This window comes from Myotis brandtii, unplaced genomic scaffold, assembly GCF_000412655.1.
Source record: "Myotis brandtii unplaced genomic scaffold, ASM41265v1 scaffold46, whole genome shotgun sequence".
Classification (NCBI taxonomy): domain Eukaryota; kingdom Metazoa; phylum Chordata; class Mammalia; order Chiroptera; family Vespertilionidae; genus Myotis; species Myotis brandtii.
The window spans coordinates 5,258,703-5,274,514 of NW_005367587.1; the positions used below are offsets into that span (position 1 = coordinate 5,258,703).

The 15,812-nt window shown below is 45.2% G+C and overlaps 2 protein-coding genes across 7 annotated transcripts in view; both read left to right on the forward strand.

Moving 5' to 3' along the window:
- Positions 1 to 7,687, forward strand: part of ADPRH (ADP-ribosylarginine hydrolase) — an 8,444-nt gene extending 757 nt beyond the window's left edge. Inside the window, exons 1-5 of one of the 4 annotated variants that reach the window (XM_014546975.1) lie at positions 56 to 137; positions 232 to 334; positions 1,977 to 2,296; positions 4,755 to 5,115; positions 6,086 to 7,687. In XM_014546975.1, coding sequence (XP_014402461.1) covers positions 1,984 to 2,296; positions 4,755 to 5,115; positions 6,086 to 6,500 — 1,089 coding nt within the window. In that variant the 5' untranslated portion in view covers positions 56 to 137; positions 232 to 334; positions 1,977 to 1,983 and the 3' untranslated portion in view covers positions 6,501 to 7,687. The other 3 variants (XM_014546974.1, XM_005875333.2, XM_005875334.2) reach the window with 3 other exon arrangements.
- Positions 7,688 to 14,443: 6,756 nt separating this feature from the next.
- The window catches only part of PLA1A (phospholipase A1 member A), a 38,584-nt gene continuing 37,215 nt past the window's right edge, over positions 14,444 to 15,812 (forward strand). Inside the window, exon 1 of one of the 3 annotated variants that reach the window (XM_005875338.2) lies at positions 14,444 to 14,600. In XM_005875338.2, coding sequence (XP_005875400.1) covers positions 14,525 to 14,600 — 76 coding nt within the window. In that variant the 5' untranslated portion in view covers positions 14,444 to 14,524. The remainder of the gene's footprint in view (positions 14,601 to 15,812) is intronic. The other 2 variants (XM_005875337.2, XM_005875335.2) reach the window with 2 other exon arrangements.

The following is a 15,812-nucleotide window of genomic DNA, read 5'->3' on the forward strand; positions in this document are numbered from 1 at the left end:
CCCACCCCCACCCCTCCCTGTCTCCAATTACTAGTATAAATTGGGAAAACCCAGGTCCAGTGTGGATGGCTTGCCCACAATCACACAGCTGACTCTTGGCAGACTCAGGTCTAGTGGCCCTCAACTCCAATTTCTAGGCATGTAAATAGCGTTTTACAAACATCCTTTGTGAGCTAAGAAATTCAGCATGATCAGGATTGATTTGCTCAGTCTTCATTTACTCTTCCCCAGGTGCTGGCCAGCCTGCTTTCCCAGGCCAGCAGCAGTGCAGCTCGGGAAGGACTCTCGGAAGCCCCAGTTCTTGGACTATAAACCCTGAGTCAATAGGGTTTAGGTAAGTGGGAGGGTGGATGGGCGTCTTGGGTGTGGAAAGAGCTTGAGCTGAGGAGGTGCTTGTCTGCCAGCCATCACAGGTGTTTAGCTGGCCTATGCAGTGGAGGGGATGGGCCCAGTAAAGGCTTTGAACTTGAGTCCTAGAACTTGAGTGCTAAGGCAACAGGGTACAGTGGAGCACTGGAAATGCGCCTGCGGGAGAACCAGCACTGGACCAGGAATAGATTCATGGCGGTTATCTTCGTGGAGCTCCTAGGACTCTAGAAGGTAATCATTTAGAAGAAAAACAAAATTTAAATATTGCTATTGAAAGGAAGGTTGTGAGAAGGAAGTATTCTAGTTCAGTAAGAGAAAAATCTTTTCCCTGGTTGTATATGAATAATACAAATAGTGCTTATGATGTGCGAAGCACTGGTCTAAGTGCTTAACAAAACAATGTATTTATTTACTCCTCAGAACAAACCCAGGCAATTGTTACTATTTTTATCACCATTTTAGAGATATAGAGGCTGAGGCACAAAGAGATTGCCCAGTAAGTAGGTCTGTGCTGAGGTGAGTGGCCTGGAATCACAGATTCGGGTCCCAGTGCCTCTACTTGCTGGTTGTGTTAATTTACCTTCTCTGAGCCCTAGTGTTGTTTTTGTTGTTGTTGTTGTTGTTTGTTTGTTTGTTTTGTTTTTCTGTCTCTTAAAAAAGTTAATCCTCACCAGAGGACTTTTTCCCATTGATTTTTAGAAAGAGTGGAAGGGAGGGAGAGAGACAGAGAGAGAGAAACATCCATGTGAGAGAGATATCTCGATTGGTTTCCTCCCGCAGGCGCCTGACTGGGGCCGGGGGTCAAGCCTGCAACCAAGGTACATGCCCTTGACTATCATTGAAACTGAGACCCTTCTAACCACTGGGCCAAACCATCTAGGGCAATCCCCAGTTTTCTTATCTGTGAAATGGGTACTGTAATCTTGTCTAAAAATGAGAACAGAGAATGTGCAGATGCCTTGTGAACTGTGCATTGTAATGGGAAGTATTGTTTAAGTAAAGGAGGGATGCACTTCCAAGGCCAAGTCCCCACTAAAAAGAAAATGATAAGTTTGGCTTGCCTTGCAGAATGTAATGGGCTAGAACAGCCGTGGGCAAACTACGGCCCGTTTGAAATGAATAAAACTAAAAAAAAAAAAAAAAGACCGTACCCTTTTATGTAATGATGTTTACTTTGAATTTATATTAGTTCACACAAACACTCCATCCATGCTTTTGTTCAGGCCCTCCGGTCCAGTTTAAGAACCCATTGTGGCCCTCGAGTCAAAAAGTTTGCCCACCCAGAGAGGCAAAGATGGAGTGGTAGTTAAAATCGTGGGCTTTGGCGTCAGATGGAGCCTGAGCCATGCAACTTATCTCTGTGACCCAATACAAGTCACTTAGCATTTCTGAAACGGAATTATCTCTATAACCCTCATTTAACTCATCCATCAAATGGGCCTAATAATACATTCCTCACAGACTAGTTGTGAGTGTTAAATGAGGTGCATTTACTACAGTGCCTACAAATAGTGAATGCTCAATAAAATGTAGATAAGGCTGTTATTTTTTCTGACTTTTTTCTTTCTCCTTGTCCTCTGTGTGTCTTAATTTCCCCCTACAGACAGCCTCACCATGTGTGGGGGACTGATCGAGAGGTATGTGGCTGCCATGGTGCTGAGTGCAGCGGGAGATGCCTTGGGGTACTTCAACGGGAAGTGGGAGTTCCTCAGGAGCGGGGAGAAGATCCACCAGCAGCTGGCCCAGCTTGGTGGCCTGGACGCCATAGACGTGCAGAGGTGGAGAGTCAGCGATGACACGGTGATGCACCTGGCCACGGCAGACGCGCTTGTGGAAGCCGGGAAAGTCTCAGACTTGGGTCGACTGTACTCCCTCCTTGCTAAGCATTACCAAGACTGCATGGAAGACATGGATGGCCGGGCACCAGGTGAGGGCAGCCAGTGGGGGTCCTGGGCAAGTGGAGAATAAAACAGGCCCAAGGAAGTCATTGCAGTGTTGACACTGAGATTTACATATCAAGGAGACAGTAGTTTTTATAATTGTGATTAAAAAACAGGCACCGCCCAAATGTCCCATAATTTATTTAATTATGGCGATACATTTGTAGCCACTTAAAATTATACAGATAGCCCTGACCAGTTTGGCTCAGTGGATAGAGCGTCGGCCTGTGGACTGAAGAGTCCCAGGTTTGATTCCGGTCAAGGGCATGTACCTTGGTTGCGGGCACATCCCCAGTAGGGGGTGTGCAGGAGGCGGCTGATCCATGTTTGTCTCTCATGGATGTTTCTAACTCTCCATCCCTCTCCCTTCCTCTCTGTAAAAAATCAATAAAATATATTTTTAAAAAATTATACAGATAAATATTTTCTGATATGGAAGGATATTATATATTAAGTGAAAGATAAATAGGTTACAAAACCGGATGTATCTTATAAACCCACTGGTAATAAAGGATACATGTATATCTCTTGGGAGAAGTCTGGAAGGACATACACAAAGATATTCATAATTATATCTGTGTAATGGGAGTATTTATAGTTTCTTATTTTCTTTTTGCGCATTTGTATTTTCTAAGTTTTCTGTAATGAACAAGTATAAAAAAAACATTTTTTTTTCTTTTTAAAGAAAATGGAAAGTGTCTTGCAGAGATTCCTTTTCTGTTTCCAGGTTTGTTCACAAGTGTTCTTGCCCGCTTGGGACATTGTTGCAGCCACTTGGGTCACCAGGTGGTTTGAGTTGCCTTTCCCTAGCCCATCTGACCTACCTCTCCTCCTGTGTTGGTCAGCTTGAGCTGCCATCATAAACTGCCACAGACTGGTGGCTTAAAGAACTGTTATTTTCTCACTGTTTCAGAGGCTCGAAGTCTGAGATCAAGGTGTCAGCAAGTTTGGTTTCTTCTGAGGCCTTTCTCTTTGGCTTGCAGACGACCTCCTTATATCTGTGTCCTCTCTTTCACGGTGCACATCCCTTTCACGGTGTCTCTGTGTGTGTTCAGATTTCTTCTTATTCTCATCAGATTGCATTAGGGCCCACTCTGATGTTCTCATTTCAACTGCATCACCTCTTTCAAGGTCCAGTCTCCTAATACAGCCACATTTGGAGGTACCAGGGGGTTATGGCTTCAACATAGGAATTTTAGAGGACACAATTCAGCTTATGAGCTGATGGAAAGTGCCTCCTGATGAAAATGCTCCCCCTCCCACACACATACCCAGGGTCTCTGGTGACCCCAAGAATTGGCATTCAAAGCCAGTCTATTCATTCTTCCTCTAGATCTGATATCTCATCAGATTGACAAGTGGAAAGTTTTCTTTGTCCACTTATGCCTTCCATGACCTTGTTGTGAATAACTGACCATAAGGGAACAGTAATACCACACCCCACCCCACCGTATATAACTGCCACTGCTTGTTCATGTGTGCGTTCCCGGTTTCCAGTAGGATAGGGTGATAGGACAAGCCTGATTACACTGCTCTCACATAGTGGGGGAAAACGCAAGGGCACATTGTGGCTCTGAACCCATTGCTCTGTCTCTGAGCCTAGCCCTATTCACTCGAACTGTCCTCTTTCTGACATTTGGGAATTCCAGTTGTCAGTTTCTCCTTGGATTCTTTAAGGGCTTGGGCTGGTAGAAAAAGATTTTGATGGGGCTGCTGATGAGCTGGTTACATGATTTTGAGCAAGGTTCTTAAGCTCTGAGCCTTAGCTTATTCATTTAAAAAAGAGGATATGTTATACTTTACCTTTTTGAGTTATTGTGATGTCTCAGTAATAACTGGCAAAGATTCCAAGGCTCTCTATATGAATCTGCTTCTTTTATTAATCTTACTAGAAGCCTAGTGCATGAAATCTGTGCACTGGGTCGGGGGGAGGGGGTGTCCTTCAGCCCAACTTGTACCCTCTCCAATCTGGGACATCCCTCTCACAATCCGGGACTGCTGGCTCCCAACCGCTCGTCTGCCTGCCTGCTTGCCTGACCACCCCCTAACCACTCCCCTGCCAGCCTGACCGATGCCTAACTGCTCCCCTGCTGGCCTGATCGCCCCCAACTGCCCTCCCCTGCAGGCCTGGTTGCCCCTAACTTCCCTTCCCCACAGGTCATCTTGTGGCAGCTATCTTTGAACACATGGGGGTGGCCATCTTATGCGAGGGTGTGACAGTCAATTTGCATATTACCTCTTTATTATATAGGATCATACTAAGGGTTATATATAAAATAAGGCACAATGTTGGCTTGGAGTTTGAGGGTGTTCGTCATAATTTTTTTGTTTTGTTTTGTTTTCAGTTTCCATTTAAGAGACTTGGAACCAGAGCTTGGTCTTTCCTCCTGCTGGAGCCTTTGCTTTGGTTACACTGACCCCATGCCCTCTCCGACTCTTCCCCAGGAGGTGCCTCAGTGCAGAATGCCATGCTGTTGGAGCCAGACAAAGACAATGGTTGGAGGATTCCCTTTAACAACCACGAAGGAGGCTGTGGGGCTGCTATGCGAGCCATGTGCATCGGTCTCAGGTTCCCTTACCCCTGCCAGCTGGACACACTGATCCAGGTGAGCATCGAGAGTGGCCGAATGACCCACCACCACCCCACTGGCTACCTGGGAGCCCTTGTGTCTGCTCTTTTTACAGCCTATGCTGTGAATGGCAAGCCTCCCTGGCAATGGGGAAAAGGACTGATGGAGGTTCTACCAGAAGCTAAAAAGTATATTGTCCAAGCAGGCTACTTTGTGGAGAAGAATCTTGAGCACTGGTAAGTTTATAGGTGCATATTCCTGCTGGAAAAGCGTTGCATCTGTGTGCACACATGCGTGCCTGTGTATGCCTAGAGTTCTTAGATCATAGCAACTGTCATGGTTCTCACCATCCAGTTTTGTCATCTGTATCCAGCCCCCTCCTTTCCCACCTGCTAAGGATTTCAAGTTCTAGCAGTGGTTGCCATTGGGTGGCCCAGTGAAGACCTCAGAGAGTAGTGCAGCTGCAGTGCTTCCCTTGTGTATAGGGATCCTGTTCTTTCTATAGTCTTTGTGGCTATCCTAGACTGAGATGAACTTTCCCGTCCATCTCCTGGAACTTGTTTTTCAGTGTTGACTTGCTAATTAGTAAGAAAAGGTGGTAAAACCTCATTTTCCCCTTTTTCTGAGTTTACTTCACATTGCCTTTCTTAGAATAAAAAGGTCCAGGGGCTTCTTGCTGAAATCACCTATGATCATGATATTCCAAAGTTCCCTTTTGAAAAAACAACAGCACACAACTCTATAAGAAGATGATGTGTTCATTAGTTTGACTGTAGTAATCATTTCACCATGTATATGTATATCAAATCATTATGCAGTACACCTAAAATATATATAATTTTTATTAGAAAATACAATAAAATGTATAAGGATAGACTAAATAAAGTGTGCCCCCTGAAAGGTGACACTTGACATTATTCTCAACTCAAGAAAAACAAATTTTTAATTCTCACCTTTAGCTTGCTATATATGTCTTTCTAGCTTAGCAATAGGCATCAGTGCCTTATTTATATCAATCCTTAGCAAAACTTTATTGAATGGCTCTTACTTAGGTGAGTTCATTTAAAATTTTTAATGTCATTTGTGATATTAATACAAGAAGTTGAAGTCATCTTGGAGTTTTTTTTCTGTTCACACATCCATCTGGTACCTTTCCTTATGGTTATCAACTTTTCAATTGACTGTAGATTGTTTTCCTTCCTACAGGTCCTACTTCCAAGACCAATGGGAAAGGTACCTAAAACTTAGAGGGATTTTGGATGGCAAATCAGCCCCTACCTTCCCCAAGCCCTACGATGTGAAGGAGAGGGATCAGTTCTACACCTCTGTGAGCTACTCTGGCTGGGGCGGCAGCAGTGGACACGATGCCCCCATGATTGCCTATGATGCCATCCTGGCTGCAGGAGACTCCTGGAAGGAGCTTGCCCACCGAGCCTTTTTCCATGGTGGAGATAGTGATTCCACGGCTGCCATTGCTGGCTGCTGGTGGGGAGTTATGCATGGTTTTAAAGGAGTGAGTCCCTCCAACTATGAGAAACTAGAATACAGAAACCGGCTGGAGGAAGTAGCTAGAGCTTTATATTCTCTTGGGTCAAAGGAAGATACTGTAATTGCCCTTTAGGGAGAGAGGATGTTCATTTCTGGTGGTTTCTTCTCTTGTGTAGTCCCCTTTCTGCTCAGTTTCTTTTCACTTTTTCCAAAGTCAAGAGTCTTAACCTTGTAGGTATTCAGGGAAGTTTGAGGTAACAAGTCCCTGGGGCCCCTGAAACTCAGTCTTCCCAGGCTCATTCTGTTCTCCCTGAATCTATCTGTCTTCCTCTCCTGAAGGGTCTTTAACTCGGGTGATGCGGTCAGCATCTCCCAAGCTAGAAATCTCATAGCCTCCTATTTGCATCTTCATTTTTATCAGCTAATCTCTCTTTAAGTTTTTTCTGTTGTTTCAGGTTGGGTTACCCCAAAAGTGGACTCTGAGACAAGGATTTGAGTACAGATAGTTTGAGAGGTGATACCAGGGAGCACTGGTAGGACCATGGGGATGTGAGACAGGGAAGGGAGGGGAGACAGTACAAGGTGCAGTAATGAGCAGGTTACCACTGTCAGCAGCTGGGACTCGGTCCATGTGGGTCCTTTGTGTAAGGCATTCCTCATGGTTGTCCCCCCTGAGAGACAAGCAAACCTGGAGTATTTATCCACCGACTTCCATCTGACATTGGTGGTCCTCACTACTAAGCCCCTGGTGCTTCTCAGCCTCCTCTTGTGCAAAGCAAACATTAATGCCCTCAAGTAAAGACTCCGATGCTTGCAATGGTTAGCTGTAAGGTGCATGGGAACAGCTAGCAGTATACACAGATGATTCTGTCTCCTAAATACCCTTCAAATCTGTCACCTCTTTTACCTTTTTGCAGCAAGTATTTTTTCACTTGGATTTCTCACGTCTGCGGAGATGCTGATCCTGGGCATGGCACTTAACATGTTAATAGTTTGTTGTTGCTTATTTACTTGTCATTATTCTCCTCTGTACAGAACCTAGCACACAGAAAATGTGTAATCAGTCTACATTACGTGAATGTGGTTAGTTAGCCTCCTATCTCCAATCTTGCCGTCTTCGTTGCCCTCCAGAGTTTTCTTTACAAATAACAAATTGGTCATGCTGCACTGCTAATGATGTCCAATGAATACATCGCCCCTCTCTTCATTTCCTGAGAAGTTTGTACTCATCCTTCAAGCCCCAGCTCACGTATACCCTCTAGATAAGTGATGGCGAACCTATGACATGCGTGTTAGAGGTGACACGCGAACTCATTTTTTTGGTTGATTTTTCTTTGTTAAATGGCATTTAAATATATAAAATACATATCAAAAATATAAATCTTTGTTTTACTATGGTTGCAAATATCAAAAAATTTCTATATGTGACACGGCACCGAAGTTAAGTTAGGGTTTTTCCAAATGCTGACACTCTGAGCTCAAAAGGTTCGCCATCACTGCTCTAGATGAAACCTGCTCCGATTATTCAGGCACAATCCCTGCTGGTTTTTACAGCCAGAAGTTGTGGGGACTTCTCTTCCTGACACTGGAATCCTGGGCTGGGGGGCCTGGTGTGGGGTTGGGACCTGTCACTCCTCAGGGGGACCTTTGTAGACAAAATATCCCTCCCAAGTTTTGTTGTTGTCAATCCTCACATGAGGATATTTTTTCCATTGCTTTTCAGAGAAAGTGGAAAGGAGGGAGGGAGAGAGGAAGAGAGAGAGTGAGAGAGAAACATTGATGTGAGAGAAACACATCAACTGGTTGCCTCCCTCACATGCCCTGACCAGGGGTGTGGCGGGGAGTGAACCTGCAAACCAGGTATGTGCTCCTGACCAGGAATCAAACACAAGACCTTGTAGTGTGCGCTAATGCTCCAACCACTGAGCACACCTGCCAGGGCTCTCCTGATTTTTATCTGCCTCACATGGGTGTGTGATCAACCCGCTCCGAGTCTCTGCCCCTCCTACCAATCTTGATGTGGCTTCTTCTTTAATTCTTTAGTTGTAAGACTTCCATTCAGCTTGGTTTCAGTTGTTTCTGAATGATGGTTGTTCTGAGTTTAGTTGTAATTTTGATGTGGTTGTGGGAGGACGCAAGTACAGCATTCACCTATGCCGACATCTGGACAGGAAGGCCCTTTCTGAGTTTTGTCCTACCAGTGGTTAGTAAAGCCTGCATTTGCAAGGCGGAGCACTAGAATTCTATTCGCACTGACCAAACAGCAGACCCAAGATGCTTAAATCTTATAATATAGAAAAGGGCAGAAGAGTGTATTTAACAAGTGGAATGTGAGGCATGGCCTGTTTTGTAATTGGCGAATGGTCTGAATAAGAAGCAAACATAAAATGATTTTATTTTTCTCCAACTCAAGCCTCATGCATACTCTTTTGAAGCTGCTTTTCCTGTCTCCCAGCATCATCTTGGGCAGATCACACAGTTTTTTGGTCTTGGGGTCGGGTGGCGAGTATTAAAAACGCAATCCAGTCCATCCCAGTCCAGTTTTTTTAAATTTCCGCTTTATTGAGGTATAATTGATATACAAAAATTATAAGATATTTAAAGTCTACATTGTGATTTGATAAATTTGTACATTGTGAAAGGATTTCCTTCATCTAATTAATTAACACCCCATCATCTCACATATTTATCTTTTTTGTGTGTGTATGAGAACATTTAAGTTCTACTCTTAGTAAATTTCAATTATACAATACAGTGTTATCAATTACAATCACCATGTTTTAAGTCAGATCCTTATTTATCTTATAGCTGAAAGTTTGTACCCTTTTGCCAACTTCTTCCTATTTTTCCCAATCCCCAGCCCCTGACAACCACTTTTCTACTCTTTCTATGAATTTGACTTAAATAAAAAAAATTCCAAATATAAATGACACAAAGTAGTATTTGTCTTTCTTGTCTGGCTTATTCCCTTAGTATAATGCCCTCAAGGACCATACATGTTGTGGGGGGAAAAAAAGAAATATATATATGAATGTGTTGGGGAGCACAAGAGACTTGGTTGGAAAGTTGTGAGGAGGACATTCTGAGAAAAGGGAAGTGTGTGGAAGGCCGCCTGCCCTGTTTATCGGAATTCCAACTTAGGGGAGACTTAGGGGAGTGTCGAAGGCGGCGCCCCTAATTATTCCTTGACCTTTCCAAACAGGTCTGTGCATATGAGACCCCCGGGTGTTTACTGGAATCCTATGCTTAAGCCCTGGATGCCCTTGCCTAGAGGACAGGTGTCCTCTCAAGATTACTCACTCTACTGATTGTATCTAAAGGTAAAAATTCCAATAAAGGCCTAACGAGGCAGGCATTTGGGGCTGCCTGGCTTCTTCAGCCGGGCTGTCCCTTAGCCCTCTCCCCCATGGTGAAACTGTGTCAGAGTCATCTGTTCATCCGTCGTTCAGGGGCTGCTGGTCAGCCCCGGCAAGGTGGTGCCCCATGTGAGGAGCCCTGACATGAACGGATAAATAAAATGTGAGATGATTTTATTTATTTACCCATTCATCTGTTGAAAACACTTAGGTTGTTTGCACATCTTGGCTATGCTGCATAATGCTGCCGTGAACATGGGCGTGCAGATACCCCTTCAGGATCCTGTTTTCATTTCCTTTGGAGATACACCCAGAAGTGGGAATCCCAGTGCAGTTTAATCAATTCTAAAACTTCCATGTTATGCTCTTCTTTCTCCCCACCAAGGTCAGTCCTGGCCCAAGAGACGTAGAGGAGAAATGGGGACCTGGATGCCTCTTTCCTGTCTCCCCTCCCTCTTCTGGGGTTCCTTGCTTCTCTCCATGTTGCCCTAAGACTGGCCTCATGGGTAGAGCACTGGTTTGAAAGGCTCAAAAAGGCTCAAACCAGCTGTCTTCTGAGGGGTCCACTCAACATGAGGGAAACTCATCCCTCCTGGTCACAGCTGCCCGGCCTGCCACTGTCTTTACATTGCCCTCATCCCGCTTACATAGGCCCTGAGGACAGACCAGGCTGCCCAGTGGACAGCTAACTTGGAAATAGATGCCACTATCACCTTCATGAGGTTACCAGTCTCGGGTGTAAACCCTCATTGGGGTGATTGTGAGAGGTAAGGAAGATTCCCCCTCCTGTACTCCCCCATTCCCCAGGCCCCGCATCCCCTCAGAACTATAACTCATGAGTTTCTGTTTTTAGCTGGTGGAGGTGCAGGAGGGAGGTCTGACCACAGAGCAGTTCTGCTACCTTCTAAGTCTTACAGGAATTTGTTTTTTAAATCCTTCCATTCTTTTTAGAACATGTGGAGGGGAGTAGGAGGATGGGGGCGTAGTATTTGTTGTTTTATGGTATTAGACTTTAGCCACAATTGGAGACAATAGGGAAAGACTTTAGAGAACCGACTATATTTGCTTTGCAGATTCTCACTCTTCATCACAGGCACACTTCAAAACGAGTTTAGACTTTCAGACTCCATTTTCTCAAGCCTCAAAACTTCTTCCCCAAACTCAACTGGTGACCCTGCTTCCTATTTCTCTGAGGGAAAAAGGAACAGTCAGCAGAGAGCAGTTGCACACTCCCGTCACCACCTCTGCCCGTCCACCTGCATCTGGGTCCATAGTCTTTGGCTTTTCTCCTGACTGTGAATGTTGGTGTGTGAGTATGTAGGGGGGTTGAGAGTGGGGGTGGGGGGAGATGGGAGGAGAGTGGGATGGAGAAAGAGAGAGAAGGTAAGAGGATAAGAATGAACAGGGGAAAGAGATAAGAAACTTAATTATAGGCACAATGTTACAGAAATCAATAAACATGATCTGACACAGTATACATTTGTCATGCTTACCAAGTTAACATATATAAACCGCTATGTGATGGTGCTTCATTTGCTTGCTTTGTTACCTAAGATTGCTAGATGTTGTTTAGCAGTCTTGGCAATATGTATCTTTTTAAGATCTGCAAAATTAACATTGGCCTCATCCATCCACCCTTCTTCAAGCTTCTTCAACCACCATATTCTCCATTTATTTTTCTTTATCTCTCCAGGGCAAGTAAATGTGCCCCCCCCCCGCTCTCCCCCCAGCCACAGAGCTCCTGGGAGTGTGGGGAGAGGAATGGAAACTCTGATTTCACAGTCATCCAGCCCACTGGGTTAGCTCCTTGAGGTGTGGCTGCTGGAGTCTGGTTACGGATCCAGAGGTCATCCAGAGGTCATCCAGACACGGCATGGGGAGTAGCCTTGTCATCCTTTTTTCATCTTCGGGGTTGGTAGTTGGGAAAGTGACATGTAGGGAGTAGATGAGACTCTTTCCATTTGGAGAAGGAAAAAGAAGAGGGGGAGAAAGAGTTGCCGTATGTCTGGCACTTCACCACAGCCCATTAACAGAAGAAGAAATTAGGCTTAGAGAAGTCTCCATTTGTCCAAAGTCACACGGCTGGATGAGATGGAGCAGGACTGTTGTGTCCAAAAGCTTTTTCCTTTGCACACCCTCCACTACACTCTCATTATTAGCTATAATTAGATTTTTTTTTTCTAAAATTCAAAGCCAAAATGAAACCCAAGAGTGAGATGGTGACAGCAGCAGCCTGTGCCCTCTTGTCACCTTCCCACAACTAGGAGGTAAAGTCAAGAGGAAAGCTAGTTATGGGCTTGAGACCCAAATTTTGGACAAGGGTAGGGACGGGGCAGAGCTGAGACCAGGCAAAAACGAAATGGAGCCTCTTCACTCTCCTCTCTTCTCTCCTCAAAGAGCCTCCTTTCCTCTGCCACCAAGGAGACCCCGCCCAGTGCCTGGGTCGTGATGTGGATTTCTCTCAGTGCTCGGTTACACTTGCCTCACTTAAGATTCCACATTTATGGGCATCGGTATCATCATGTATATGAGCTGAGTTGGTTACACTTGCCTCACTTAAGATTCCTACTCCACGTTTATGGGCATCGGTATCATCATGTATATGAGCTGAGTGTCCTCAGGCCAGTGCCCCCCTCAGGCCCTCTGGGCTTGGAGCCCATGCACTTTCAACTATAACAGCCAAAGAGTGTGAATCTTAAATGGGGTTGTCTGGAGAATGGGGGACAGAATCAAAGGAAGACCCTTAGGTTTTTCTGGATCTATAGAGCTGCAAATAGAGGTTTATACTTTAAATAGAGGGCCATGCTTCAAAATAGTGTTTTCTGTCATTTTGGATGATATATGGACAACCATCCACCATTGTCAATGCCAGTGGGTGGAAGTTATATAAATAAAAACTTAAAATACATATTAGCACAGGTGGTAAGCGGGTATGGCAGGAGTGGGGAAGGTAGAACCTGAATGAATGAAATTGGAAAACATAACCTTGAACACACAAATGAATCTCCAGCAGGATGATCTCCACTGGAGACCACTCGAGGGCAGGCAATATTTGGGAGTGAGATGGGATTTCTGGTGTCATTCCACACCAGCCCTGAATTCAGGAGATCGATGTACCATGCCTTCCCCGAGCAAGTATTTCTTGAGCAACAACTATGTGGCTGACCTTGTGCAAGGCACTGGGGATCCCGCAAGAAGAAAATCATACCAGAATTTTGCCCTGACATTCTCCTTGGGGAAGACAGACCATACACCCCGACTGGTGTTCTCTCAATGTCTCCTGGTAGAAAGGTCTCTATCCTCAATTTCTAAAATATGTCACCCTACTTCCTGTGTTACCGAACTAAATGGGATCGTTTGCCTGCATGCATCAAAGTCCACTCAAATGCGAACAGGAGTTGGCAGCAAAGAAAGTAAAGGTTTCTTTAAGGAAATGGCACCAAACCCTCCCTCATTTGACTTGTTGTGAGGTAATCTCTTTCTGGTAATTTTCGTTCCTTCCCCCTCTCCTTCACAGGTGTCAGGCCTGCATCACAGTCTAAAGGCTCCCCCTGCCTTCTTCACTTCCCTTATTCTCCACAGTGTTATTCCCAGTAATTCTCGTGCCCATCTAGTCCCATCTCGGCATCTGCTGCTCTGAGGACCCGAACGTATGCACCTGACTTGGTCTCTGACATCAGGGCAGCCTTCAGCTGAGCCCCATCTGTTGCCATGCCCCTTCCTGGGAGCAGCACCCTTGATCAGTGGGATCATAAGCAACAGGAGAAGCAAGGGCTGGACTCTCCCAAGTCATTGTATCCTCATCTTCTGCAGGCCTGGCCCGTCCACGTTGGCATAATACTGATGCCTCTTCAGGGAATGTTCTGTCTGGTGCAGGGGTTCGGAGCACAGGTCGCTCACTTTCCCACAAAGTTCGATACTGGCCCTGCTGGTGGGTTCTCTGCCTCATAGCAACGTATTATAATTTAAGGATCTGGGCAAGCGCCCTGCCCTTCCTCTTCCCCCAAAATACCTAGAACCAGCTCTCTGTGGTTTCTGCCTCTCCTTTGGGAGGAAGAGGCCACAGGGTACACTGGAAATGCCCTGGTTCCAGGCTAGCTCTGCCACTCTAGCAACAGGGTCGCTAGAAGGTCATTTTCTTTCTCTACTATTCAGTTGCTTTATTTGCGAATCAAGAAGTTGAAAAAAAAAAAAAGTTGAACATCTCTTCCTAGAGACTGAATTTCACTTCTAGCCCCAAGACTCCCCGAAAGGCTAGTGCTCTCCAGAGGCAAACGTTGTCTTCTTCCATTCTGCCGGTTAAACGCACACTAAACATGCATTGTTAGCTCAGCTCTGCGGCAGACACCGGGGATTCAAACATCTAAAAGAGGTCTTTGCCCTCACATTGCTCAGAGTCTCCCTAGGGAGACAAACATGTCCACAGATAATTCCAGAACAATGATGGTTTTGTAATCACCAAGAGATGAAAGACTTCTGCTTTGGCTTTTACTAACATTTTATAATGGGAAGTGGGAGAGGTGCAGGAAATAGTTTTCTGATGACGGTTGGCTCAGAGAGGAAGGACAATGTGTTTCAATGTCCCCCACTTTGAAAAAAGAAAAGTGTATTTATTTTCATTGAGAAGAAGAAACCAAAAAAACGGTGGAGGTTGAACCATTAGGGAGAGTTTATTTTTTTCTTTTACAGGTCATGAGGCTAGTTAACGATTACTGAGACCCACGTGGGTGTTTGGTGTTCAAAACTGTGAGTGGCTGGGTTATGTGATGTCTTTGGCATTAGGGTCGGCTTTACCCCAGCCATGCGCCCAGGCCTCCGGGACAGATGCTTCTTCTGGTCGTGGGGGCTCTTTTTGTGGTTCAGCGTTGGAAGTGCAGGTAAATCGGGGACTCCGGCCTTGGGTGGGATGACTCAACCATTACGCATGCATTGCTAATCCTTGGAAGGCCCCCTAAAAGCCCTTTCTCCTGAGATGAATTCACAGGAGGGAGAAAAAGCCTACAATCATAATGGGAAGGTAATCTTTCTCAAGTCAAAAGATTGAACTTCCCTAGTTGTTCTACTCATTTTTCTAAAAACCTCACTGCTCATTTTCACCTTGCATAAGTCAAGGTGACTATAAGAAGATAAAATTTAATTAATTCCAACATGTAATTCTTTTCACCCGCTAAATATTCACTGTTCTAAGATACACATTTTCCAAACTAATGACTCTGTCACTGAGCCTGTTAGACATCCTTTTTAATATTGCTGCCCCAACTCAAATCCAGGCTTATCACCCCTCTGAGCAATAACTAGCCCCTGCCAACGGTGGTGCCCGCTAAGACAACTTCCCGCAGATGCTATTTGCATTCTACCTTTCCCGTTAAAAACCCCACCCACCTAGCGCTTAAGATAGCAAATCGAAACCCTACTGTTGAGATCCTCTGATGGTGAAGATCCTTGCTGCCCCCAGCAGTGGCCTCACCCTTAGAAAGCTCCCCTCCCCTGGGCCCAACAGCAGACTGCTTTTATTCTTCTTATTTTTTTGTTGTTAATCCGCATCCGAGGATATTTTCCCCAGTGATTTTTACAGAGAGTGGAAGGGAGGGGAGAGACAGAGAGAGAAAGAGAAACATCAATGTGAGAGAGGCATATTGACTGGTTGCCTCGCAAAAGCACCCGGACCAGGGCTGGGGATCAAACCTGCAACCGAGGTATGTGCCCTTGACTGGAATCAAACCCAAGACCCTTCAGTCCTGGGGCAACGCTCTAACTACTGTGTGCCCGGCTAGGGCTCCACAGACATTTAATCCTCATTCCCCAGTTTTAGAGAGTGGCATTCCCTCTGCCTGGAGTTTTGCATACTACCTTTTCGTTCATTTCAGCTCTTCACAACTTCCAAGAGGGCTTTCAGGATTCCTATCTCCCTTGCAATACTTCATTCCTCTACTCAGCTTTCCTTCCTTTCCTCCTCCAAAGTTCAGCTTGCTTGAGTATATTTACTATCTGCATTAATGGGCTGCTTTTAAAGGGTGCTTCACGTGTCATTTGTGTGTGTGTGTGTGTGTGTGTGTGTGTGTGTGTGTGTGTGTGTGTGTAAAATGACC